At 45.7% G+C, this 25741-nt stretch overlaps 1 protein-coding gene across 6 annotated transcripts in view; it reads right to left on the bottom strand.

The window, feature by feature from the left end:
- The window catches only part of KIAA1217 (KIAA1217 ortholog), a 294522-nt gene that overhangs the window by 48418 nt on the left and 220363 nt on the right, over positions 1–25741 (bottom strand). For 3 of the 6 annotated variants that reach the window (XM_069458968.1, XM_069458974.1, XM_069458970.1), the window contains 2 exons: positions 20648–21480; positions 339–443 (listed from right to left, as the gene is read on the bottom strand). In XM_069458968.1, the coding sequence (XP_069315069.1) occupies positions 339–443; positions 20648–21480 (938 nt within the window). The remainder of the gene's footprint in view (positions 1–338; positions 444–20647; positions 21481–25741) is intronic. The other 3 variants (XM_069458969.1, XM_069458972.1, XM_069458971.1) reach the window with 1 other exon arrangement.

Genomic DNA, 25741 nt, shown 5'->3' with positions numbered 1-25741 from the left:
CGGATGATGGCGACGCGGACACGCGAGGATGGCGGTTGCAGGCACAGCGCAGTGAGTGGTCCATGGAGCCACATGCACTGGGAAGCCCATTCCCCCTTCTTGGGCCAAAGTGTGACATTTGACCAAGAATTACCAGGAGGAAAAAACAAAACAAAACAAAACAAAACCAAGCAAATAAAAAAAAAAACCCACCCATGATTCATAGAGATGTGAATATTTTCAGCCTTGAAATGATTACAAGGAAACAGATTTGAATGAATGAATTATCTTAATGATTAAAGAGAAACAGATCGAATTATTTTTTTCATTGGTTTGTTTTCTTCTTCTTTTTTTTTTACCTAGATGAATCTTTGCTATTACTTGCAATGGGCCCTTTAAAAAGTGCAGACTGCACCAGGCCAGTTAAACTGGCAATCTGTTTCTCCATGGCTTGCATCCTCTCTCTGCAAAACAAGAGAATTGTTTGTTAAAGCTCTATTGACTTTCAGACTGGTTTTTCTAGGTAAATGATCCACCTGCGGGTTATAAAACGTCCTACCTACAAGGCCGCCAAAGTTCACCCAACCCGGCTCAGGAACCTGAACAGCCTGCAAATCCCCTGCTGAGGTCAAGATCTGATGATCACAGTTTAGCATCAAGCTGGTGACCTCACTGCAAAGCCACCGTGCAAACCAGCGGAGGCCTCCCGGGAAATGAAAAACATCTCCCTCGGAAACAGCTCTGCACGTCATGTGTTTTTGAGCCTTTCAACTCTGCTTCCCTTATTCACCCTGCACAAAAGGGCCCCCATTTAGCGCCAGTGGCGTCCCAGGACAGGTGCTGCCTGGCTGCACACACGTCTAAGAGAGCTCCTCGGCTGGGAGGCTGCTGGGAGGTTTTGGGGAAAATGATGGCCATGTTTGTCGTGGGTAGAGTAGTAACATTTGCTTTACAGCTTGAGGGCAACACAAACACATGTCTCTTTTTAAGATTGTGGAAAAATATGATTGAAATCAATGTATGATTTGGGGGTAGTCGATTATCAATCCAATGTCGTAGGAACTTTAGCCTGGAGGCTTCTATAGAATGAGGCAGGAAAACCAATAACCCTAACAACTTGGTCATCTCAAGACGTTAGTGAAAGATTCCTTCAATGATTTACTCTGTGCAAATACTGTTTTTCTCCCTCTTCAGGGCTCTCTGATGCTACATTAGAGTTCGTGTCGCGTTTGAAAGAGGCTCACATTTCTGGACCTCAGATGACGCACGTTTCATAGAAACATCACCATTATTTTCAATGTGGTATAAAAACGATGTCACCTCATGTGAATTCAGTTATATGTACTTGGTAGTTCGAAACAGTCAAAGAAGAGAGGGGAGGATAGTGCTGTGTGTGTGAGGTTTTTTTGTTTTGTTTTTTTTTTTGGTTTTTTTGGAGACAGGCTCTTACTCTTATCTCCCAGGCCAGAGTGCAGTGGCATCATCACAGCTCACTGCAACCTCCAACTCCTGGGCTCAAGCGATCTTCCTGCCTCAGCCTCCCAAGTAGCTGGGACTACTGGTGCATGCCACCAGGCCCCGCTAATTTTTCTATTTTTTGGAGAGACAGAGTCTCACTCTTGCTTGGGCTGGTCTTGAACTCCTGGGCTCAAGGGATCCTCTTACCTCAGCCTCCCAAAGTGCTGGGATTTCAGGCGTGAGCCACTGCACCTCGTGGAACATTTTAAATGGTGTGGGCATCTCACCTGCGATTGTCCTCGTGAGCAGGTGTCCCAGTGTGAGCCTGATACAAGAGAAGAGACCTCACTCCTCACCGTGGGTCTCTGTCCCATGGGGCTCTAGTGTGAGCGACAGGGATTCCCAGGCTACAAACAGCACATGTATACACTGTGGCTCTGAAATACAAGCCAACCACTTCATCTGTTCCTAGTGGACACCATACTGGTTGGTGGTCCACTCTTTCACTACAAAAAACCAACTGGGTAAGTTGGGCTTAGTGAGAGATGGTACCATCTGTATCCTGAACTTTAAGGCAATCAAGAGCATTTTCAAGGGTAATTTTGTCCACACACAAGCTTTGTGGGCTTGAGTTTTGCCTCTAGAGTATAACCCTTACACCGTATGAAACACTGAGCTTGGTTTTGGAATCATAAGCTTCTGACGTCAGAACTGTGTGCATTTCCTTTAGTTTAAAATTGATGGTTCTGTCACTACACCGAGTTTCTTGGCATACCGTCTGGATAGTTAATGATCTTGAACCCACCAAGGGGGAGGAAAAACATCGAACAATTTAAGTGTTAGCAGTATGATCTCTCTGTCCCAATAGAGTGGGAAGAAGACATCTGCCACGGTGAGCGTGGCAATGTTTCTCCACGGAGGGGCTTTGCAAATGTTTCCAGGCGTATTGGTCAATGCTACACGTGTGAGCCATAGAACATTTCACTCATACCTGTGTTCCTGGAGTCCTCTTTGCCATAGAACAGTTCATGTGCCAGAGAGAAAAATTAGTGAGAAATTCAAATAAGGAAAGCAGGTTAGTAAATGCCCATTGGAGATCGCAAGTTGACTGACCCAAGTCACAGTGGCACCTCAGCAACGATGGGGTGGTGACTGATCATGCTGCCTGCCACATGGGAGAAACCGACTCACACAAGCCTTTGGGACATGAAGGACTTCCCTGGGGAAATGCTCAGTCCCAGGTGAAAGTCGTCCGGCACCCGCATCCATCTCACAGGGGCTCTGTTCATGGCAGAGCTAGAAGTCAAATGAACGACCCTGAGGGCGGAGTTGCATTCATAGCGACCCTGAGTTGCACTAGTTTATCACTCGTATTCAATCCTAGGCAAATGCAAAGGCTATTTCTTTAAGAAAAAAAAAAGTGGCATGACATTTTTAGGGTCTAGCCATCTTTGGTTAGGAAGTGGCTTAAAGGGTCCCATACAGTTGGCGTGTGGGCTACGAAGGCGTGGTGACAATATAAGTACATGCAGAAAACAGTGATATTAAGAAATGCAAGAAATAGGTAGGTCTCATTTATGTAGAGACTAAATGAGATTCTGCTAAGAGGGAAATGGCAGAAGACAGTCCTGGGATTCCAACACTGGCCACCGGCACGGTGCTGATCAGGGCTAAACCAGGGTCCTTTCTGATCCCTCTCTGGTCTGCAGGTTTCATTACCTCGTCTGCCAAAGAAGAGCAGGAGCATTAAAAACGGAAACAAAGCACCCAAATCATTCCAGATAAAAGATATTGATCTTCAACAGATTCATCATTGTGGTTAGAATTGTAGAATGTTATCTACAGCACAGTAGCCAGGCGCGGTGGCTCACGCCTGTAATCCCACACTTTGGGAGGTTGAGGCAGAAGGACTGCTTGAGGCCAGGAGTTCAAAACCAGCCTGGGCAACATAGCAAGACCCTGTCTCTACAAAAAAATTAAAAAATAGTTGGGCGTGGTGGCGCACGCCTGTAGTCCCAACTACTCGGGAGGCTGAGTCACAGGATTGCTTGAGCCCAGGAGTCTGAGGTTGCAGTGAGCTATATGATTGCACCATTGCACTCCAGCCTGGGAGACAGAGTGAGATCCTATCTCTAAAAACTGAAAAAGAAAAAAAAGAATATTATAGTACAGGGCAGGTCATCTCCACATGGGAATCCATAGGGCTTTATACATATATGCCTTTGGCATTTTTCCCTGGCTCAGTGGGTACTTGGTTTTTCCCAGATAATAGTTTTAGGGTGCAGAGAAACAGCCCCCAAATAGCATCTCACTCTCCTTCTTCAGGGCTGATATTGACTGAGGTGCAGAACTGCCTGGGATGAGAGTTTGGATGTTTTGGAGCAAAAGTGCTGTATCCGGTGCAGATGCCCACGTGCTTGGCTCTGTTTCCTGTGTCTGTGAGGAAGGCAGTGAAGGCTCCCTGGGTGGCCTCTTGCAGCTACGTCACCAGCAGGGCCACCAGGAAAAAGACGTGATGCGTCAGAGATACTGAGTCAGGCAGCTGCTCATCTGACATCCTCCCTGGAGAGTTGAGACGCTTGAGTCTGAGAGTAGAGGGGGAGCGATCCTCTCCCCTTGCCCAGGAAACGAGGGCGAGACCCTCGTGCAGGGAAGGCCGCTGCACCCGGAGCACGGCGTGGGTCGCACGCCCCGCCATCTTGGCCAAGACCACTGTGCAAAACTACAATTCTTTTGACACATGGTAACGAGAAAATTTTTCCCTCCTATTTAATCGTCAAACTGTTTCTGGTTTCAGGATTCATTTTCGGGAGATTATCTGATTTATAAATTCATAAATAAGATTGTATTTCCATTTCATGGTTGGTAATCTGGAAGCAATTTTATGGTTTAACTCAATTACAGCAACTGGAAACCTACGCCGCCTCCTCCCATGACGAAACGTTATGAAGTCGGTTTTAATGTGGAAGGGACAGAAGTGACACGCAGGGGAAGAAGGGACACGCACACAGCCCTGTCATTTCACTGCAACGGCAATCTTCTGTGCTGATCATTAGAACAGTAAACATGCTTAGGCTAATTCTTGCCAATGTCGCTCGGTTGAAGGTATTACAGGACTGGTATAATAACTGTTGAAAAGATGGTTTAAAAATGATTTCACAAACCATTTTATATCATTCCATAAACCATATTTATGTGATTAGTACGTACAGTCAACTAGTCATTTAGTGCCGTAAGTCAGCCTGGCTGAACGAGTCTTCTCAGGGCCCAAACACAACATTAATACAAAATTCAAGTCCAATTCAGGAAAGTGCTGAGTCTAGTATTGGAAGTCCTGCTACTTTGACCAACTTTCCTGCAAACTCCACGTCTGTCTGTGAAGATGACACAGAACCAAACTGCTGGTGGTCTCCTCTCAAGACAGAGAAAGGAAAACATCTGTATTTGGGGGACTAGTTTTAGCCAGTGACTCCATTTATACAATTTTTTTTTTTTAATTTAATGACCAATCTGAAAACGTAGCATACAACTTTTTGATTCCAGTTTCACCTTCAACATTTGGTTTTTGACTAGGGACTCATCTTTGTACTGACGGAGGCCTCATTAAGCCTGAATTAAGTCCTATTGTACATCTAAGTCAATTAATGGCTATTGGCCGGGCGCGGTGGCTCATGCCTGTAATCCTAGCACTCTGGGAGGCCGAGGCAGGAGGATCGCTCAAGGTCAGGAATTCAAGATCAGCCTGAGCAAGAGCGAGACCCCGTCTCTACTAAAAATAGAAAGAAATGATCTGGACAACTAAAAATGTATATATATACAAAAAAAAAAAATTAGCTGGGCATGGTGGCACATGCCTGTAGTCCCAGCTACTCGGGAGGCTGAGGCAGGAGGATTGCCTGAGCCCAGGAGTTTGAGGTTGCTGTGAGCTAGACTGACGCCACGGTACTCTAGCCTGGGCAACAGAGTGAGACTCTGTCTCAAAAAAAAAAAAAAAAAACAAAAAACCCACAATTAATGGCTAATTAAGAAACAAGTCAACACTGTAACAAGTATGAGGCTGGCAATTCTCCTACAAAGATTCCAAAAGGATGTCTGAAAGAGGTACTAGAAGTGGCTAAAACCAGACAACCAAGCTGACGTGATTAAACCTCAGTCAGCAGCATTAACCTTCCCAACCAGTGACTAATTTTGAAAACCACAGTGATCAGGACTGGCTTTCGGAGCGTACGCACTAGGTGCTTCCTCAATTTAATTCTAGCTCTAATATTTTGCAACTTTTTTCCCTGTTCTTGCTCATTTTCTCTCATCTTCCCCCCTAGAAAGGGATAAATTATCAATCCGTCAGTGAACAAATATTTTTGAGCACTTAACACATTGACTGCCATGCTAGAAAAAAATTTTTTTCCTTGGGGCCATGGCGTTTTATTACAAAAATAGAATAAAAAATTCAAAAACAAAACGATCCTTTTTGATTTCATGAAAAATTAGTTATTTTTTTATTGTTTTCTGTGCTTGAGTTCTATGCAACTTGAAAATATTTCATGCGGCTCCGAAGGTGAAGAGACATGTGAGTTACATATGCTTCACGAGGCCCCGGGCTCAAAACTAGCGTGAGTTAAATACAACTCTCATGGCAGTTGATGTGTTAGTATGTGCTAGGTAACATGCTAGCTGCTATGGACACAGCAAAGAGCAAAATAACATCATTCCTAAACACTGCCTTCTTTTCACATTGTCAAGTTTTTTTTCCCCCCTGGGAGAAATCTAACTGAACTAAAATCCTTTCGTCTTGGCAGTGCTGCAGGCATTTTCCAGAATGGAATAGTGAACAGGTTTAAAGCGAGGCTATGCCCTTGTTTGTTCATGCCCTGATTCTTTGGTATGAGGGGAAAAAAAAACCCAAAGTAATTAAAGACGCTGTTTTCAGATGAGTTCAACAAAACACTGGAATTCAAATCATCTGATTTTGTGGTAAAGCTTCAAATATGACTCTGAGCCATGAACTTTCTGTTTCTGCCCAAAGTTAACCTATTGGCGGAAAAGTTGTATAACTAAAGATGTTGTTTCAGAAACTGACAAATTTAACTTCCCATTGAAATATCTAGATCTATTAAGGAGATGTTGATGTAGCTCATGGTAAATGCTGCTATTTCTCCCCGGGCCCTCTGCGTGAGCAGGATGGCGTGCGCATATGTTCTTTTGTCCCTAAAAGGCACCTCAATCCATTGTTCTGTCTGATGCCTCAACACCTGCCCTGCTTCTGAATTCTGAATTCCTCGTCCCTGAGTTCGCTTCCAGCAGCCAGGACACTCCCTCACGTGCCTGGGTGACTCCAGCGTGGGAGTCCCACTCCTGTCTGACCCACGCCAGCCACTATCTTCCGTGGCTTCAATGTCTGCACCAAGAACCCCTTCTGAAGTTTGGCCTTGTGGATCCTCAAACTCTTTTTTTTTTTTTTGAGACAGAGTCTTGCTCTGTTGCCTGGGCTAGAGTGCCGTGGCATCAAGCTCACGGCAACCTCAAACTCCTGGGCTTAAGCAATCCTTCTGCCTCAGCCTCCTGAGTAGCTGGGACTACAGGCATGTGCCACCATGCCCAGCTAATTTTTTTCTATATATTTTTTTAGCTGTCTAGATCATTTCTTTCTATTTTTAGTAGAGATGGGGGTCTCACTCTTGCTCAGGCAGGTCTCGAACTCCTGACCTTGAGCGATTCTCCCACCTCGGGCTCCCAAACTCTTCTTTATGGACATACTCTGACCTTGAATCCTAACCTGGTATGGTTTTACTGTCTAGGTCTGAAATTCCAAAATCCCCTGCTAAGCATAGCAATCTTTTGTCACCTTTGGTTCCATTATTCATACACACTAGCCCTTGCCCTGCAGTCTGGCCTCACTTTCGTCCACCTTCAATACTATCTGCACGGTCCCCGCTGATTTTCCCTGTCCCTCCTTGACAGGGATTTTACACTTTCCACCCTATCCCAACTGGACTCTCTTGTTTCTGGGCTATTTCTCAGCCCTGCATTTCCCGTGCTAGACTGACTCTGCTTTCCGACCGACTGAGGAGAGCAGCACCTGAGAAAAAATGATCCCTGTGCCCCTTGTTTCCAAGTCAGGGAAGAGCCCATGACCAAACGGAAAGGGTTCATCCGAAATGCTCTGCATTTCACCTACGATGCATGAAGACAGACACATTTAAGAACACCTGTTAAAAAACAAAACAAAACAAAACAAAACAGGCAACAATGAAGCTACGTTTACAAGGATCTAGGGGGAAAAGCTATTTCTAATCTCTCTCCATAAATTCACTGAGGCAGCATGAGAATTAAAGTTCATAATCAGGTGTAAAGAGGGACTGCCACAGATATAATGGCATTCCCACTAACAGTTCTTCACACACTCCGAAGGGGTGCTGTTTATTTTCCTAAAGGCCCCGGAAGATGTTTGATTGTCAATGTCAACTGCAGTTCCCGTCAACAACCACTTTGAGTGTGAGCATCGTGACAGCATTGGGGACCAAGGATGCCAACATCTTCCCTCCAGACCCCAGGCTTCCGATGACCTGGTGTGGGTGGGCGCAGGGGCTCCGCCCCAGCCGGGATCCTATGGGGCTCCCCTGCTCTCGGCGCTAGCGACAAAGTGCTCCAGGGTGATGGAGACAGAGCAGTGGGCCGGGGGAGAACAAATCCTCCTAAGAAGTGACATGTGAATGGAGCCGAAGAGAATGGTAGGATTTAGTTGGGGGGGGGGGGGCGGGGGGCGGAGAGTAGAACACAGTGTTCCAGGGTAGGGCAGAAGAACTAGACCAAATAAAATTTACTGGAAGCAAAAACACCAGGCCAGGAATTAACTTGCATTTGTGCTCTGACTCCACCAGTTTATAGCAGTGTGACCTTTCTTTCACCCATTAATTCAACCAACATTTATTGAGCACCTACTGTATACTAGGCAGTGTTCCAGGCACTAAGAATATAGAAGTGAACAAAACAGATGAAAATCCTTGCCCACGTGGAGGTGATGTCCTACTGACCATAAGTAAAATGAGTAAGAAATCTCGGATGCTAAAGAGTATGAAAGACATAAACAAAGCTGGGAAGAGAGAGAGGAAAGGGAGCTGAAATTTTAGACATGGCGGCCAGAGAGGGCCTCACTGAGAAAGTGACCGTTGAACAAGGACCTGAAGGAACTGAGAGAGCGAGCCATGCACATTATCTGGGGGAGGAATATTCCAGGCCACAGGGAGAGCAGGAGCCTGCCTGGTGGGGCTGAGGAGAGCTGGGGAGGCCCCTATGCCTGCAGGGAGTGAGGGCGGGGGGTCATAGGGGTGGTGCCAGACAGGGAGCAGAGGGGAGACCTGGTCATGGGTTATGGGAAGGGGCCGTATCATTTATCTTCCAAACCAGGATGCTTTGGAAAGAGAAAGGGGAGCTATTGATTATTGCAATGATCGTGTAGGGACAACAGGGATAAGGCAGAGCTGTCCCTGTCCAGGTGGCAAGTGCATTCTCCCTACCTGTGGGTCATCTTAATGACTCTTGCTTTGACTCTTAACATGATGGGAGCCCCCAGCAAGGGACATGAAGGGAACTTGTGTTTTAACAGGGTCACTGTAGCTTCTGCACTCAGAACAGGCTGAAGGTGGGCAGGGACAGAGTGCGGAGATCTCTTAGGAGGCCACTGTAGCACATCAGGTGATAGATAGGGGTGACCTGGACTGGGGGTAGCTGTGAGGTTGAGATCAATAGCTCGAGGCAGGAAATTTTTGAGAATAGATCAAACTGAATTCTCTGGGTGTCCAAAAGTGGGCTGGGAGAGAGCAGTCAAGATGGCACCAAGGCTTTTGGTCTAAGCGACTGGGTGAATGAAGTCACTGGGGAAGGGAGGAGTTCACTTCTGGACATGCTGCATTCGAGCTGACTAACAGATGCCCTGGGTGAGACATAAATTTCTACTCATAAGTCACTTACTATCTCTGCATCTGTTTCCTCAACCGCCAAACTGGGATAACAACTACCTTATCTAACCCAAAGGTTATCACTCTACAGAGACACTGGAAATAAGGGCAGATGGGAAAATGTGCAGGCAAGCACATTGTAACCTGTAACACATTACGGATGTGTAAGTCTTCATTATATCCCTTCAAATTCATTCACTTAACACATACTTCTTGGGCGTCAACCATGTGCCAGGCACAGTACAAGATACTGGGGAAATAGTGGTAAAAGCAAAGGGTTTGTCCTCATGAAATTTGCATTCTAGGGGGTGGGGGTAATGGCTCAATAAACTAGATAGGTAAAGAAATATATATGTGTATGTAAGTGTATATACTCATATATAAATGCACATATATTGTTTATTTAATTTTGCCATTTATATATCTGTGTATGGCGGGGGAGAGGGATGTTGCAAGTTCAAACATCATGGTCAGGAAAGGTCTCCCTGAACTGGTGGCATTTGGGTAGAGCTCTGATGTTGGAGAGAAGCTAGACAGGTGGACGTTTGGTGGCATAATGCACAAGGCAGAAGAATAGCAAATACAAAGTCCTGGAGGTAGGAAAGTCTCCAACAAGTTCAAACCCAGGAAGCTAATGACCATGGAGCTGAGTTCATGACAGAGAATGTAAAACACTGAGCAAACTCTTAGTATGCAGAGGAAACAGGGTGTCATAAGAACCCCATGCCTTGTTAAATAGGGGTGCCCATTCTCTCATAAGGTTCCCACCACCCAAAGAATGTCACGTGGAAATCCAACCTGACTTAGAATTCTAGAATGACAGAATGACCAAAGTTTCTGGTTGGCAGGGACTTATGTAGGCTCCGTAGTTCTTCCCATTCTGGTTCTGTGATCTTGACTGAAGGAAAAACAGAAAGGTGTGGCCAGCCCGGTCACACCCAGGCCTGCTGTTCCCAACACGCGCTATCAATTTCTGAGGTTCCCGCAGTGCTCTGCCCAGCACAGCAGAACGGACTTGGGACTCACTCCAGGAAGCCTTTCATCTATTTCACAATCTACTTTCTGCGCAGGCTCTTCTGGTTGGCACCAGAAAACGGTCCCAAGTCAGGGATAAGGGCACAGTCGTCCCTTAGATCAAAAGAGTCAGCACAACTGTATGATTTCACAGATTTATGTCAATAAGGCTCTTCTTTATAGAGAACTTTCCAGTTTGAAAGTGATCTTATAGCTATTTTCATTTAGATTGCACAGAACTCTTTTTTTTTTTTTTTAAAAAAAAACTTTTATTTCAGAGTTTTACAGGGGTACACACGTTTTGGTTACATAATTTGCTTTTGTACAGTCTGAGTCAAAGTTAAGTGTGCCTATCACCCAGATAGTGTGCACTGTAGCCGTTAGGTATGAATTTACCCATCCCCTCCTTCCCACCTCCCACCTGCTTGATTTCCCTTGAGTTTTACTTCTTATACGTGCACGTAAGTATGAATTGATTAATTCCAATTTAATAGTGAGTACATGTGGTGTTTGTTTTTCCATTCTTGCAATGCTTTACTAAGAAGAATGGTCTCCAGTTCCACCCAGGTTGTTACAAAAGATACTAGATCACCATGTTTTTCACGTCTGAGTGGTGCCCCATCAACAACAGATGCTGGTGTGGATGCGGAGAGAAAGGAACACTTACACACCGTTGGTGGGACTGCAAACTAGCACAACCTCTGTGCAAAGTAGTCTGGAGATTCCTCAAAGAACTGGAAGTAGACCTACTATTTGATCCAGCGATCCCAGTACTGGGTATCTGCGGAGAACTCCCGAGTAGCAGTTATCGTCCCTTTGTTGGGGCAAAGGATGCTGCGGCTTAGGGAGGCAGGGATTTTCCTGGGGAAGCCGAGCTAATTAGCTCGCAGACTCTCCCAGAGCCGCACTATGGCTCTGAGCCGCCTCCCGGTGACTCACTCTCTGGGGTGAGGCCCTTCACTTCCTGCTGGCTCTCTGCTGGGTGACGAGGGCCCCCACTCCCCAGGGCAAGCCTACACCCTGCTTTATGAAATCGCCTATTTTGCATTTTCTTTCTCTTCCCTGAGGGGAATCTGTAATATTCATGCTCTGGAAGTGACATCTCATTTTTTGAACAGGTACAAACCGGTAGGAATAGCCGTTCGTTCATGTTCTGGGCGACCTGAACACGGACCTCCCATCTGGCCTCAAAGGAGAGATGGTGTCAGAAGATACGGCAAGGGATGGTCCCCTGAGTGGTCCTCAGGTGGCTGCGGGAATAAGCCCGCACTCCCACCTGCTTGTGAGCTGTAAAATCGTAGGGCAGCCCCCAAAGAAATAAGATAATGACTCAGGAAAAAGAAGGAAGACAGCTCCTATATTTGGCCTCTCTAGTGTGTGTCTGTTTTTGTTTTGTCTTCTTAGTTACCTGTGTTTGTTGGGGGATGTAGTAGGGACATGCTACTTTCATGACAATGACAAAAATCACTGACACAGCATGACAGTGAAGCAACCATTTCACCAGAGCAACCCAAGTTGCTGGACCTTCAGGAAGTCTCCTGGCTGTTCCCCAACCTGTAAAGTCAGGGGTGAGGACACGGTGTTCTCTGAGCTCCCTTTAGCTCTGAGGATAGACAATGCAGAAGAGGAGGTATTTACTGGAAACATGTGTTGGCCCAACACGAGTGTAGTGGCCAATACAGACTTTTAAAGACCTACCATTTTGGAAAGTTAGAATGAATACTTAGACCTGGCTATATCGTTCATGAAAAATAAAGTCTGGAATGAAATCAGGACAAGTGTAATCTCCATGGAATCCACCAGAGAGAAGGACAACCAATCACAAGAGAGGCTAAGGGTGGCCGGGGCGCCAGGAGAGACCAGGAGCTGTGCGCTGGCTACTTAGACGAGCCCACCTTTGGGCTGGGTGGCACCACACTGATTCTGCATCGAGTCGATCCTACCATCTTTTAAGGAGACCGAGTCTGCACCTACAGCATTACTCTTCTCTTTGAAGAGGCTCTAGTTGGCAAGGAAAGGGAGTTTTCTGAATCTCCCTTTATTTAGCTTCTTCCGGTTTCGTTTCTGGTGTCAGACTTCTGATTGACAGCATTTCATGAATATTCAAAGGAGATACAGAGGCGCATCTCATTTGGTCTAATTAGTGACAGATGATGGCTCTTCCCTTTGAGAGACTGGTTTGTTGAAAGCAGGACAGCCCTTGTGGCAGTCATTCCACTGGTATTTTTGACAGAATCTCCCTGGTGGAAGAGGACGGCTGGCTTCTTCTACATTTGTCAGTTGGTCAAGTATGTTTATCAAACATCTGTCACCTGAACTAAGCAGTCTAAGGAATCGCTCCCTAATATTACTTAACCATGAAGTTCTATGCCCGTGAATGAAGTAATAATTCAATTTATCGGCACTTGATTTCTAAGAGTGGCAAAACATCACATAGAGATGTCATGTTTACAGGCACCGTGATGGTAGAAGTACAGCACATTTTGCATAAAGACCAGTCTGCCTTCCCAAATGACACCTTTCCCTGTCCTTATTTACCTGCCCTACATCCTAGATCCTCTTGCTGTTCTCACGAAGCCTCCCAGACCAGCATAACTTCGGGCAAGTGCTCCCTTTTCTGAATTCATAGCAATTACTGCCTGTATCACTTCTTTGGAATTAATTACGTACAAGCAGTCTCCAAATTATGGCAGGCTTGTAATTGAAAAGTTTCCTTGTACTTTCATTGTTTAAAACTTGGAATAAATGCTGGTTGGGTTTCCAGCTGGCCCACGGAAGCCTCTTGAACCTACAACGTGTTATTAGTCCCGTCATTGTTCCGCATTGTTTTCAAGGAAAACGTGCCCCGACTTCCCAACTGGGCTTGGAGAAGCTGGGAAGAGATCTCGCCCCTACAAACTCAAGCCTCCAGGAGAAGCATTTGCCTTGGCATTTCCTCTTCCCTCCTTCCTCCCTGATTCACTAGAAGACATTGTCACTCTCAGGCTGATGAGAAGAGCATCCCTGGGCATTACCAAAGCCTAAAGAAATGTCAAGAATGCAAGCCTCTTGTGGTTGTTCCTCTAAAACAGGTCTTAATAGGCATTTGTAACTCAGAAGTTTCGGGTAGTTAACTGTGGCACAGCTTTTATGTTTATATTAAGCTTTTAATGTTTTATTACTGTCTTCACAGTTAATGTTCCTAGCGTACGGGGACCACATCTGAGCTTCTTTGTATCCACCAAAGCATCCAGGCCACGGCTAAGCACATAAGACGAGCTCAATAAACATTTATTGATCCATAATTAGAGGTGCATGAAAAAGCAATTCAGACAAGAGCTGAAGTCGGGTACCCTTCAGCATCAAAACACATAACCTAATAATTTCAACCATCCTGGTTAGGTGTCTTTATCATCAGACATGTAGCTCAGAAGCAATTGTAAAAGGATGCCCTAAACCTGGCTTGTCTTTGTGGCCCTGGACCCAAGCAGATATGCAATTCTGACCACTCTCCTGAAATGCACTTCAAAGCGTTTTGATTTGGATCTGTCAACTCAGCTAATTCCATTCCCTCTTCATACTTAGTTTTACTCTCTCAACCCCACTCCTTTATGTGCTTTCTGACATTATGTTCAAAAATGTCTTCCCCCGTTTCTTCCCGCTGCCCCTGGTCTTAGCTCTGTGCATTTATCTCCTTGTTTAACACTCTGCTAGCATTTACTGGAGGGCTTTGCTCAGAGCAGGAACTCTTGACCACTTACTATATTCCAGGATGGCACAAGGCACTTAACCGTAAGGAGCTGCTCCACCCTACGAGGAAGACACGATTATTATCTCTATTTCACAGATGAGCAAACGGAGGTAGAGCAGGATTCAGGTCCCAGCTGGTACCAAGTGTCAGAACTGGGATCTGAACCAGGCAGTCCGGCTTGGGAGCCCACTACAACTTCCTGCCTCTCAATAAGTGGTGGACAGGCAGATTGATTGACCTGCAGGTAGCAATAGCAAATGCTATCAATAATGAGCTGCTTTACCAAAGATGCAAGGTAACAACGGTCATGATCCTTTTCTTATGAATGCTGAAATTTATACTGCTTGAGGATGGGGCAATTCTTTCTTTTCTCTACTCCGTTAAGTAGAAAAAGTTCAAATTTCCTTGAGAGCAGAGTTTCTGAGCCAGAGGTATTTTGCCCTCCCCCTGCCAGGGCACTGGTCTGGAGATGTCTTTGATTGTCATGACTAGAGCAGGATTGGGGGTCATTTGCTGCTGGCACCCAGTGCCTAGAGGCTGGGGATGCTGAGAAGCATTTGCTACAGTTTGGATATGGTTTGTTTGTCCCCCATCAGAACCCAGGTTAAAATTGGATCCCCCATGTGGCAGTGTTGGGAGGTTGGGGTTATGGCGGTGGACTCCCCATGATCGGCTTGGTGCCATTCTTGCAGTAGTGAGTTCTCGCTCGCGAGAGGCTGCATCAGTTTCTTGGAAATGAATTAGTTCCTAGGAGGGGGACTAGGAAGCCAGATGCCCCTCAGATTTCCCTCTCTTTGCATGAGTCCACTTCCCCTTTGATCTCCTCTGCCATCTGATCACTCAGCATGAAAGCCCTCGTCACGTCCTTGAACTTCTCAGCCTGCAGAACCGTGAGCTAAATAAATCTCTTTTCTCTATAAATTACCCAGTTTTAGATGACCTTTTATGGCAACACAAAACGGACAAAGAGAACATCCTGCAATGCATAAGACAGCCTTCTACAGCAAATTATCAGGCCCAGACTGTCAACAGCACCAAGTTTAAGAAACCCTGCTTTAGAGAGATGCCGAGTCTAACTACTTAGGAGATCTCTCATGTGACTTCCTTTTGACTGCACAAGCAAGAAAGGAAAAAAATTAATCATTCTTTTCCCATCATTCAGACTCACTGCCCTCTAGCCAGATAAAGCATAGTTTAGAAAATCTTCAAAGGTCTGCCAGTCACAATGAACATTTTAAAATGATATAGGTCTGAATTTGCACTTTCATTCCATCAACTGTTAAACCAAGCCTCCATCGCATCACTCCAAGCTACCAACACAGTAAGATTGGACCCTCATGAAATGAGAAAGTGACGTAAAATGATTAAAAACAGACACAAGCTACCAGTTAGCGTGCGGGCTTCCCCCTGTACACCAAAGTTTCTGCTCTCTAAGTCTACACCGACTCAGAAATCATAACAGGAACTCATATGGCTTTTCCTTCTCCAGCTACAGGTGCCCAGACAGGGCAGGAATTTGCCCCCCAGTGTTACTCTTTATTAGTTTGTTGGATTTAGCTGCTTTAGGTGCAGAATAAGGTAAAAATATGACCTCCAGTTCAAGTTCACTATGTCTTGAAAAGTCATATTCCATTTGGAGGAATCCATGATACATTTGGAAGGAGAGCTCGTCACTTTGCAAGGAGTACTCTTGAATTTTGAGTGTTATTTCAATAAAGATATTTTACATTAAAGTATATGATCCAAACTACAAATAGAAAATAGCAAAACATAAATGTCATAGAATTTTACAATTCTTAAGGGCCGTTTTATGTGCCATGAATAGAAATAATGATGCTGTTTAATGAAGTAATTTTATAATCTAGGGAAGACAGAGCCTCACATGCCAAGCCATCTGTCACACATGGTCTCCCTGGACAATCTCTGATACTTGCTTGGACTTATCTTCTTTCTGGAGTCCCAGCTAAAGGGAAGTCATTTGGGTAATGCCACCACATCACTCAAAATTGCTTTCTTTCTAGAAGCTCAGACAGGAGAATGGCTGTTCCGAAAGTCAAGGCAACTGTGATCTATTACTCTACCCCAAAGGCCACGGTCCCCTTGGAGGACACGCCTAGCATCACACATGTTATACTACAGACACTGTATTTTCCAGATCTTCTAGATACAATTTGTCAGTACTAGATGCTTATTGAAGCATCTTAAAAAAGAGAGATGACAAATTCATTAGAACGAGGCACATGATGAAATATGAGAATCAAGTTCAAATTACTTAGTCTCGAGCTCTTCATTTTCAAGTCAATAGAGCTGTTATAAAATCATGTTCCTACCAAAAAAAAAAAAAAAAAAGCTACCATTGGATGTCTCCTAAGTCTGGATGTGAAAGAAAGAATTTTCCTCTCTGATTTTTAACATCCTACAGATTTTGGGGCTATTACATTGAAGTGCTCTTCGGAACAGCGTATGAACCCAGCAGAGACGCAAGAAAGCACAGCCAAAGATTTCTCAGCCTCCCTCCTGTGTTTTTGTAGCTTCACATCTCAGAGTAAAATCTCACTTGAGAGTCTCATCTAAAAAGTACTCTCAAGATTTATTTGCTTTCTAACGTTATAAAATTGCAGCAGAAATTGGTTTGATACTTTACAGGACCCTGTACTCATGAAGTTAGGCTTTAAGGGGTTGAAGACTCTTTAACAATACTTATCCAGATTAGATATTTCTAAATAATATCACGGTATGGGTGAGACAATGGACTATAATTTTGTGCTCCAGTAATCATTTCTGGTATTCTTGTTTTTAAAATTTTCTTTGAACATAGTACTCTGATGTATTTTTTTGAAAACAAAATCTACCAAGGATGTTCTCTTCTTTCTTTCCCTATTTCTGCATAATTGTGCTAATATACTAGCTAGGGCAGTTATATTTTAAATGGCATGTATATATTTAGCAGCATAATTATGCAAATTACATGTGTTTATGATTGTAAATATCCTTTAGGAGCAGTTACTTAGCATCTAGTCCTGAAACAATTTTTGAAGAATTCTGGTTGAAATGCTTACAGTTTACGCCTGAATTCACTTCCCTGCTGTGTGAAGGTGGGTCTCATAATTCTCCCTCACCAGGCAGAATAGTGCACAGCGGCAAAAAAAAAGTATGGATTCTTTAGTGGACCTGGACATTTTATGCCACTTAGTGGCTTTGTGGCCTTGGGAAAGTCACTTAACCTCTCTGAGCCTCAGTTTCTGCATCTGTGAAATAGGGATGATGACAGCGCATACCTCACTGGGCTGTCGTGACAATGACTTCATATGATGTGTCAGAACTGCTCAGCACAGTGCCTGGCTGGTAAAAGGCTCAATAATTGCCAGCTGCCACCCACATCCTCCTCCTCCTCCTCACACATATCCCAGCAGCAGGACATGGCAGCCCAGTCCCTGAGTTCTCCCAAACTGAGCTCCGGGCAGACTGTGCGCTGCAGCTGGGGAGGAGGAAGGATGGTGCGAGCCCCACAATTCACTGTCGAGGGCACGATGGGGGGACAGGTGGGGGTGCTGCAGGCAGTTCTAGACTCAAGTTCTTTTTACTAGAGAATCATTCTTCACTTTTGTCATGTGCCTTGCGGAATAAGTGGGGGTGTCTAGGTCTTTCATAAGAGTGACTCTACTGTAGAGGGTAGGGCGTGTGTGTCTGCATGGGCTGTATTTGTCTGTGTGTGTATGTCTGTATAGTGTGTCTTACATGGTATGTGTGTCTGTGTGTGTCTGTATGGTGTGCATGTCCGTGTCTATGTGGTATATGTGTCTGTCTGTGTTATGTGTGTATATGTCTGTGTGTGTGTCCGTGTGTGTCTGTTCATATGTGTGGGGCTTCAGGAGAAGGAATCTAGCCAGCCTACATGCACACAAGCATTCCAATTCTGCCCTCCAGAGATGAGCCGGTTAACAGGTGAGGAGTCACCTTGGCAAGTGTGTGAGATAAAATTCTTCCTCAGCTATTTCACATTTTGGGAAATGAAAAATGTGAAAATGTAAAATTATATTCATAATTACAATCGTATGTCAGCATATGATAGCAATGACAGTATATTTTAGGTGAACATTAATCTTTTTTAGTCAGCCTTTCTAAAATTTCTTATTCTGGAAATATGATGATTTTGATTTTCTAAGAAGGTTTTCTAACATGGAAAAGAGAAATCCATAGAATTTTCTGAGGTTTGGTAAAATGGTAATCTCTGATGCTGGCAAATCCTTTTTAAAGAGGAAGTGGAGGCCCTAAAAGAATACTGGTGGTTGGCTAGGTGCGGTGGCTCACGCCTGTAATCCCAACACTCTGGGAGGCCGAGGCAGGAGGATTGCTTGAGGCCAGGAGTTAAAGACCAGCCTGAGCAAGACAGTGATACCCCAACTCTACTAAAATTTAAAAAATTAGCTGGGCAGAGTGGCATGTGCCTGTAGTCCCAGCTGCTTGGGAGGCTGAGGCAGGAGGATCGCTTGAGCCCAGCAGTTGGAGGCCGCAGTGAACTATGATGACGCCACGGCACTCTAGCCAGGGCAACAGGCGAGACCCTGTCTCAAAAAAAAAAAAAAAAAAAAAAGAATATCGATGGTACTGAAAGCCAAACTCCTCCAAGACTTTGATCAGGGATCCATACAGAGAAGACTCCACAGATTAGCAGAAGCTTTCTTCATTTTTGTTCTCTCCCATAACTAAATCCCTGGAAACACAGGGCTCAATGACGCTCATTAAGTTGCGTATATGTGGTTAACTACATGGTGACGTCAGACTAGGTTCTGGGATAAAAGCAGACAAAATCCCCCAAACCTAGAGAGGTGGGAATAGTTTAATATGATCACGGCAGACTCAAGCTCTCCATCCTTTTCTACCCACAAAGCGGGGCAGCGTGTGTTGGGGGGACGGTGGGATGGTGGGATTCAGGCTGTCAACATTATCTACTGGAGATGGACTGTTTTTTATTGTTTCCCGGACTAAATTCTTACAGCTCTAAGTCCCATCCCCTCAGCGACACACCATTTCCCACCCAGCGCCTCCCAGCCCGCTGCGGGGACCAGTGTGTCATCCCTTCTGTGAAGCCCACGGCACAAGCTTCCAAGCCTTCCGGCACATCTTAGTAGATTTCTCTCTCGTTGTGACACTGGTCGGCTTTAACGAGCCACTCTGAGTGTTTATCCTATACCCCTTGGCTGTCCATGGTTATGAGAAGAGTCCCTTTCATGGATGCTTAGAATTTCACTTCCGAAAGACGTTGGAAAGGAGAGAATAAATACTATTTTGCAATCCTTAATTGTTCTCAGTTCTGCTTAATCAAGCCAGTCACCGTGGCTGTTGTTCTAACTCCATGAGAGAATTAGAATTTGTTGTTCCGTGCATGACTCCAAAACTTTCACATTCATTCTCTTTCCATCCTCCTAAAACCCTTCTGCTGTGACATTCCCTATGACTGAACACATAAGGACGGACAGACCTTTTGTGATAAAACTCTGCCAAAGGGGACAGGGCTTTCTGACTCGTGTGTGAAAATGGTAAGGTAGTTCACATTCCACTTACAATTTTGGTCTTCCTTTTATAAGGTTATGTAAGAATAAATGATATTATCATTTTTAGGCAGGAGCAATGGTTCTAATAAGGTACTGAGTAACTCCATATCTAGATCTTATTTTTTATACCTTTTCTGATCCATATACGACAACAGATAACGTCTTTAACCTCTTTTGGACTCAATTTCTTTGACTAGATTTTTATGATTATAATTATTATGTTGATTTCCTTCAACCAATTCAGGCTAGGGAAATTTCCTCTATCCAAATGAGCTTTTCTATTACTAGATGAGCTTTGGAGAATTTTCAAGATACACCAGGAAGGCTCTGGACTATCATAAAATATATATCTATTTAAGAAGAAATTTAGATACCCGAAAGTGTCTCATTCACTAGCAAAATTCTGCTGATTTCAACACCACCCCTGAACGAGGCTTAAATCCAAACCATTTTATTTTCACGCAAGTTCAATTTTTATCATCCTAGAAGATAGATCGTGACACATTCTTTCTATTTCCCCACCACCAGATAAGAAAACGAAATTGCAACCCACAAGGAAAAACACAAACTGCCATTTCAAACAGGTAAAACTGGAACCACTCACTCCCTAGTGTCAATGGTAGATCAATTATTAGGACCTTTTGATCTCTTTGTCTGAATGGTTTCCGTTAATCGCAATTTTCTTCCAAATTATTCTGATTTATAGGAATAATAAGGCTGTTAGAACCACGCTCCAGTGGCTGCTGTTGGCATACCCGTCCCCTCTGAACACGGCTGCCGGTGTCCCTAACTCAGCCCCCACCGATTTAGAAACTCTTTGCAAAAAAGGACAACTGTGACACTACTCTGTTCTCCACAGCACCCGCCGGGCACCCTGCATTTGTGCTCTTGATTTGACCTCTGCAGAGCGGCCCACACGGGCACAGACCACCCTCGGCCGCCCTCCCCCTCCTTACCTGGTCTCTCTGTCTTTGGGGATCGTAGCGGTGCTGTAAGCAAAAACTTGCTTCTCCACTAGAGGAGGGCCAAGGTCCACGATGCCGGATAATCCCGGAGCGTTCCGTGGTTTTTCTATGTACACCAGGGTGCCCGGCTCCTTCTTAAAGGACTGGCGGCCCGGCGAGGCCCGGTCGGGCTGCAGGGTGAGAGCGGGCCCGTGGGCGTTATAGTGAGCGTGCATATCTATCATGCGCAGGTCACCGACGCGGTGCGGAGAGGCGGGCGGCGTTTTGGGGCCCAGCGTCGGCAAATGGCTATCTGGATACTTCCTGGGCTTCTGTCTGTACAGCGACTGCTCCATGTGCATCTCCGCTTGCAAAGCCGGGTTGCAGTAAGCGCTGGCCGACCGGATGGCCGTGCGGTGATACGCGATGATGTGATCGGGGACGTCCAGCGGGTGCCCGCCGTGGGACGAGGCTATGCTCATGCGGCCCTCGTGATAGAGGTACGGATCGGCGTAGAAACCCTCGTTCCTGTACATCGTGACGTTTTTGCCGCTCAGGTCTTCGTCTGGCTTGACGTCTCTCCTTTCCAGAATGGCGCTGGGGCTCGGCGAGATGGGTCTGGAGACCGGGAGGCTGGAGAGTCTGTCCCTGGGGATGGTGGCATTGCCGGGCACAACCACGGGGCGGGTGCCCCCGTAAGGAATTCTGGAGGGGGAGGGCGGCATGGAATGCGGCACGGGAGTGGGCGGCGGGGAGGTGGGGGCCACGTGGGGCGGGTGGGCTGTGGATCCAGGCCGGGAGGCACCCGGGCCGTCTCCTCTCGCATAAACAATTTCTCTCTGCATCTGGAAAGAAAGCAAGGAATTAGAACGTCTACTTGGATATTCACGTTCTTAAAGAAGTCTCAATTTGTGACCACGTGGCTTCCCGGAAGCGGGAGTCTGAATAATGCCTGTGCCCTGCAAGCTGTCCACACCCTCGTTGCTGGAACCTGCGAACACATTCCAGGTGGCTCCAATGCAGTCCCAGGGGGCTTTGCATGTGGAAGAGAGTAGCAGGAATGTCGGGGTTGGGGGAACTGTGATGTCAGAAATAGAGACAGAGGCCTGGCGCGGTGGCTCACGCCTGTAATCCTAGCACTCTGGGAGGCCGAGGTGGGCGGATCGTTTGAGCTCAGGAGTTCGAGACCAGCCTGAGCAAGAGCGAGACCCCACCTCTACCAAAAATAGAAAGAAATTATATGGACAGCTAAAAATATATATAGAAAAAATTAGCCGGGCATGGTGGCGCATGCCTGTAGTCCCAGCTACTCGGGAGGCTGAGACAGGAGGATCGCTTGAGCTCAGGAGTTTGAGGTTGCTGTGAGCTAGGCTGACGCCACGGCACTCACTCTAGCCTGGGCAACAGAGTGAGACTCTGTCTCAAAAAAAAAAAAAAAAAAAAAGAAATAGAGACAGAAGCCGGAAGGTGGCAAGAGGCGGGGCTGTGAGCCAAGGAATGGAGGCGGTCGCTGGCAGCTGGGACAGGCAGGGAGACCGATCGTCCCCTACAGCCTCCAGAGCGAGTGTGGCCCTGCCGACACACGGCTGCTGGCCCGTGAAACCCATTTTGGACTTCTGACCTCCACACCTGTAAGATAATAAATTTCTGGTGTTTTCAGCCACGACTTTTGCTGTAATTTGTGGCAGCAACCATAACACATGAATACCCCCATGTAGAGCTCAACGTTGCGGGGTCTGAAGGAAAAATAGCGCCACGGTTTAAATTTTGAGGTCATAGTGTTTAATAAATGTGGAGCTCGTGTATCCACAGCGCTGCACTTACGTCTCCTAAAGCTTGTCTCGGGTGCATTTTCCTACCGTCAGCTCTGGGGAACAGGTAGTGACCAGGTTTCCCATCTGTGACAGCTGATACAATCTGGGGACATGACCGGTGAGGAAGAGGAGATGCACGAGGAACAACGCAGAGGGAAGTTCCATTCATTCACCAGTTCTTTATCTGAGCCCGTGAAAAATTCAGGAGGTCAGAGTGCAATTACGGCTGACCCTTGAACAACACGGGTTTGAACTACACGTGTGTGTACGGATTTTCTCCTGCATCTGTCACCCGGAGACAGCAAAACCAAGCTGCCCTCCCCCTCCCCCTCCTCCTATTCAACATGAAGATGATGGGGATGAAGACCTTCATGGTGATGCACTTCCACTCAACGAATAGCAATTGTATTTTCTCTGCCTTATGACCTTCTAAATAACATTTTCTTTTCTCTAGCTTACTTGGTTGTAAGAATGCAGTATCTAATATACGTAACATACAAAATCTGTGGTAATTAACTGTTTCTATTATCGGTAAGGTTTGCAGTCAACAGCAGGCTGTTAGTAGTGAAGTTTTGGGGGAGTCAAGAGCTGTACATGGACTTCTGACTGCCCGGGGATCGGCGCCCCTAACCACTGCACTGTTCTAGTGTCAACTGTAATTTGCAACCACACCCTGTGTTTGGCAGGGAGCAATACTAAAAACTACAGATGCATGGAGGATATGATTCTTCGATGCATTTTTGTTCTGGCCAAGGCCCCAGAGGGAAATGCCCACTAAGATTTTCTGAATGGCCATGAGGGAAGGACAGGCAGCCTTGGCCTGTCCTCCATGTTCCAGTTGTGCCACCACAGGAACCCACATTCCCTGTCCTGACTTCCAGGACATGTGACGAACAAGAAGGGCATAAATGGTTGGGGAGTGCACCAGGAGGGACAAGGGGGGTTAGACCAAGATGAGCAGCTGAGACCCATGGAGTGGGTGATGGTGTGGGTGACAGTGTGGGTGACAGGGGAAAGACAGTAGAAAAGGTTGTAAAGGAAGTAGAACCCAATGCCCTGAATACAAATCAACTGATTCCTTATCATAAAATGCATTTGTTTAGTAAACACTACTTACTGAGCATTTGCTAAGAGCCCGGCATTACTCTAGGACACAGTTCTGAACAAGCCCCCAAGTTCCTGCCATGGAGAGGGCACATTCTTGTGTACCTCTCTCTCATAGATGACAATGTAGAAGAACCCACAGGGACTGGGACTTCCTTATCTTGTTCCAGCCCCGCAAAATCCCCGACCTGGGAGTTTTACATATGACGGTGGATTTCTTAAGGCAAGTGACCAATTAAAAGTTCAAACAGTTATGTGCACATACGGAAGTAACATTCACCAGGTGTTGGGCAGGTAGGGGCGGGGGGAGGAGGAGATGGGTAAATTCACACCTAATGGGTGCGGTGTGCACTTTCTAGGGGATGGGCATGCTTGTAGCTCTGACTTGGGCAGTGCAAAGGCAAGATAGGTAACCAAAGTGTTTGCACCCCCAAAATATTCTGGGAAAAAAGTGCAAACAAGGTGCAAACGTGTGGCAACAAAATGAAGCCCATTGAGTGTACATTAATTAAGCACCACTAAATTGGCCTCTGGGCTCCTGTTTCTGGGGCCCAGACTGTTTCTGGGGCCTGCAGAGTGTGCAGTCTCCTCCTTACAATTACAGTTTTATCTCCACTGCCCCCACAACACACACAGACACACACACACACACACACACAGACACAGATACAGTTCCCACCACAATAGGCTAGTCTGTTCTCTAAATATAACTTGCGACATCCTCAAGCTGTCCTCACCCTGAAACTCTCTCCCCACGTCCTGGCCCTTGTGGGTACACACCTGGGCCTTGGCTTGAGGCTGGATTCCAGGCGCATCTGCTCCACCTGGTCCCTTCCGGGACATGCTCCGGGACAGTCCTCCCTGCCTGCTCAACACCCTCGTGACTCAGGTGTTCATTGCCTTGGACCAAGAGGGACAGTCCCAAGGTCACTGTGTGATAATATACGGGATTGATTCTGATTCCAGAATGGCTGGAGCAACCACGTGACCGAGGTTTTGCAGGAGAGCAACAAAGAACCTCCACGCCTACCTCTCCCACTCTGACTTCCACCATTCAGAGCTCAATCAGAAGAAAGGTGTGGCTCGGCCACAAGCAGCACAGGGCTTCACAGGTCAGAAAATACAAGAGGACTGGCTCAGCGAGCAGCGGGTATCTGGGCAAATTCCCCACATAATCAGATCACGCAATGCAACAATCAACCAACACAAACATCAAGATAAATTCATCACATCGACTCAAACATGCCACTGTGTATAAAGCATCACACGGCGCCCAGGGCAAATCAGGTACAACAGATGGTAGGTCCTATTACCATTGGTCTTATTAATTCCCCCCCCCAAAGACTGAAAACGTCTAGAACTCAATCAGGATGTACAATAGTCCTAAATGGGTTAGTCACTACTCCCTGTTTTTTTTCCTCCCTTAGCTGGCTTCAGATGACATCATGATTTGAGGGACCTTGACCCCAATTAACACAAAGCAGAAACCTCCCTCTTTCTGGCAAGAGAGTAAAAGGAGATATTATGATTCTAGGGCGTATAGAACCATGTAGAAGGATAAAGAACATGAATAAAAGGAATATGCAAAATTAATTTTAATTAATGAAAACTTGAGCAAATATCCTTTAAAACAGTAGAAATATCTGCACAGATATTTTAAAAACGTTTGGTGATGTGCAAAAAAAAATGGTCAGGAGGTACATTATATAAATAGCTTTTAAAACGAAACATTAAAAAAATCTCATTAGAAAAAAATCTCATTGGACTTTCTGTTAGCATGTATAGATGAGATCCAAAAGAAATATAATAATTAATTAAAGATAATTCTGATACATTGTGTTAGGCATTCACATGGGGGACGTTGATGATATTGAAAATATTTAATAGCCAATATCCAGTATGGCACAGGGAGTAGCCAACCAGGATGGGACCTCAGCCAGTGAGGATGGATCTGGGCCATGAGCAATTGGCATTGTGGATCTGGTGGTAATGGCGCGTATCAAAAATAATCTTGCCACCATCCAACAGGGTCCCTGAAAGGATCCCTGTCAACCGTAGTTATCCACAGTGGAGCTGAGTACAAGGATTCGGTTGTGATACAACAGGTAAGCTGAAGTCGAATGTCTCCATCAATACAGGCCAGGCGACTTAGAGGTTGGAAGCCTTTGGCAGAATCCTCATGTTGGTT

Source organism: Eulemur rufifrons, chromosome 25, assembly GCF_041146395.1.
Source record: "Eulemur rufifrons isolate Redbay chromosome 25, OSU_ERuf_1, whole genome shotgun sequence".
Lineage (NCBI taxonomy): Eukaryota > Metazoa > Chordata > Mammalia > Primates > Lemuridae > Eulemur > Eulemur rufifrons.
The sequence above is the reverse complement of the archived record's forward strand: the minus strand, read 5'-3'. Positions and strand labels throughout refer to the sequence as shown.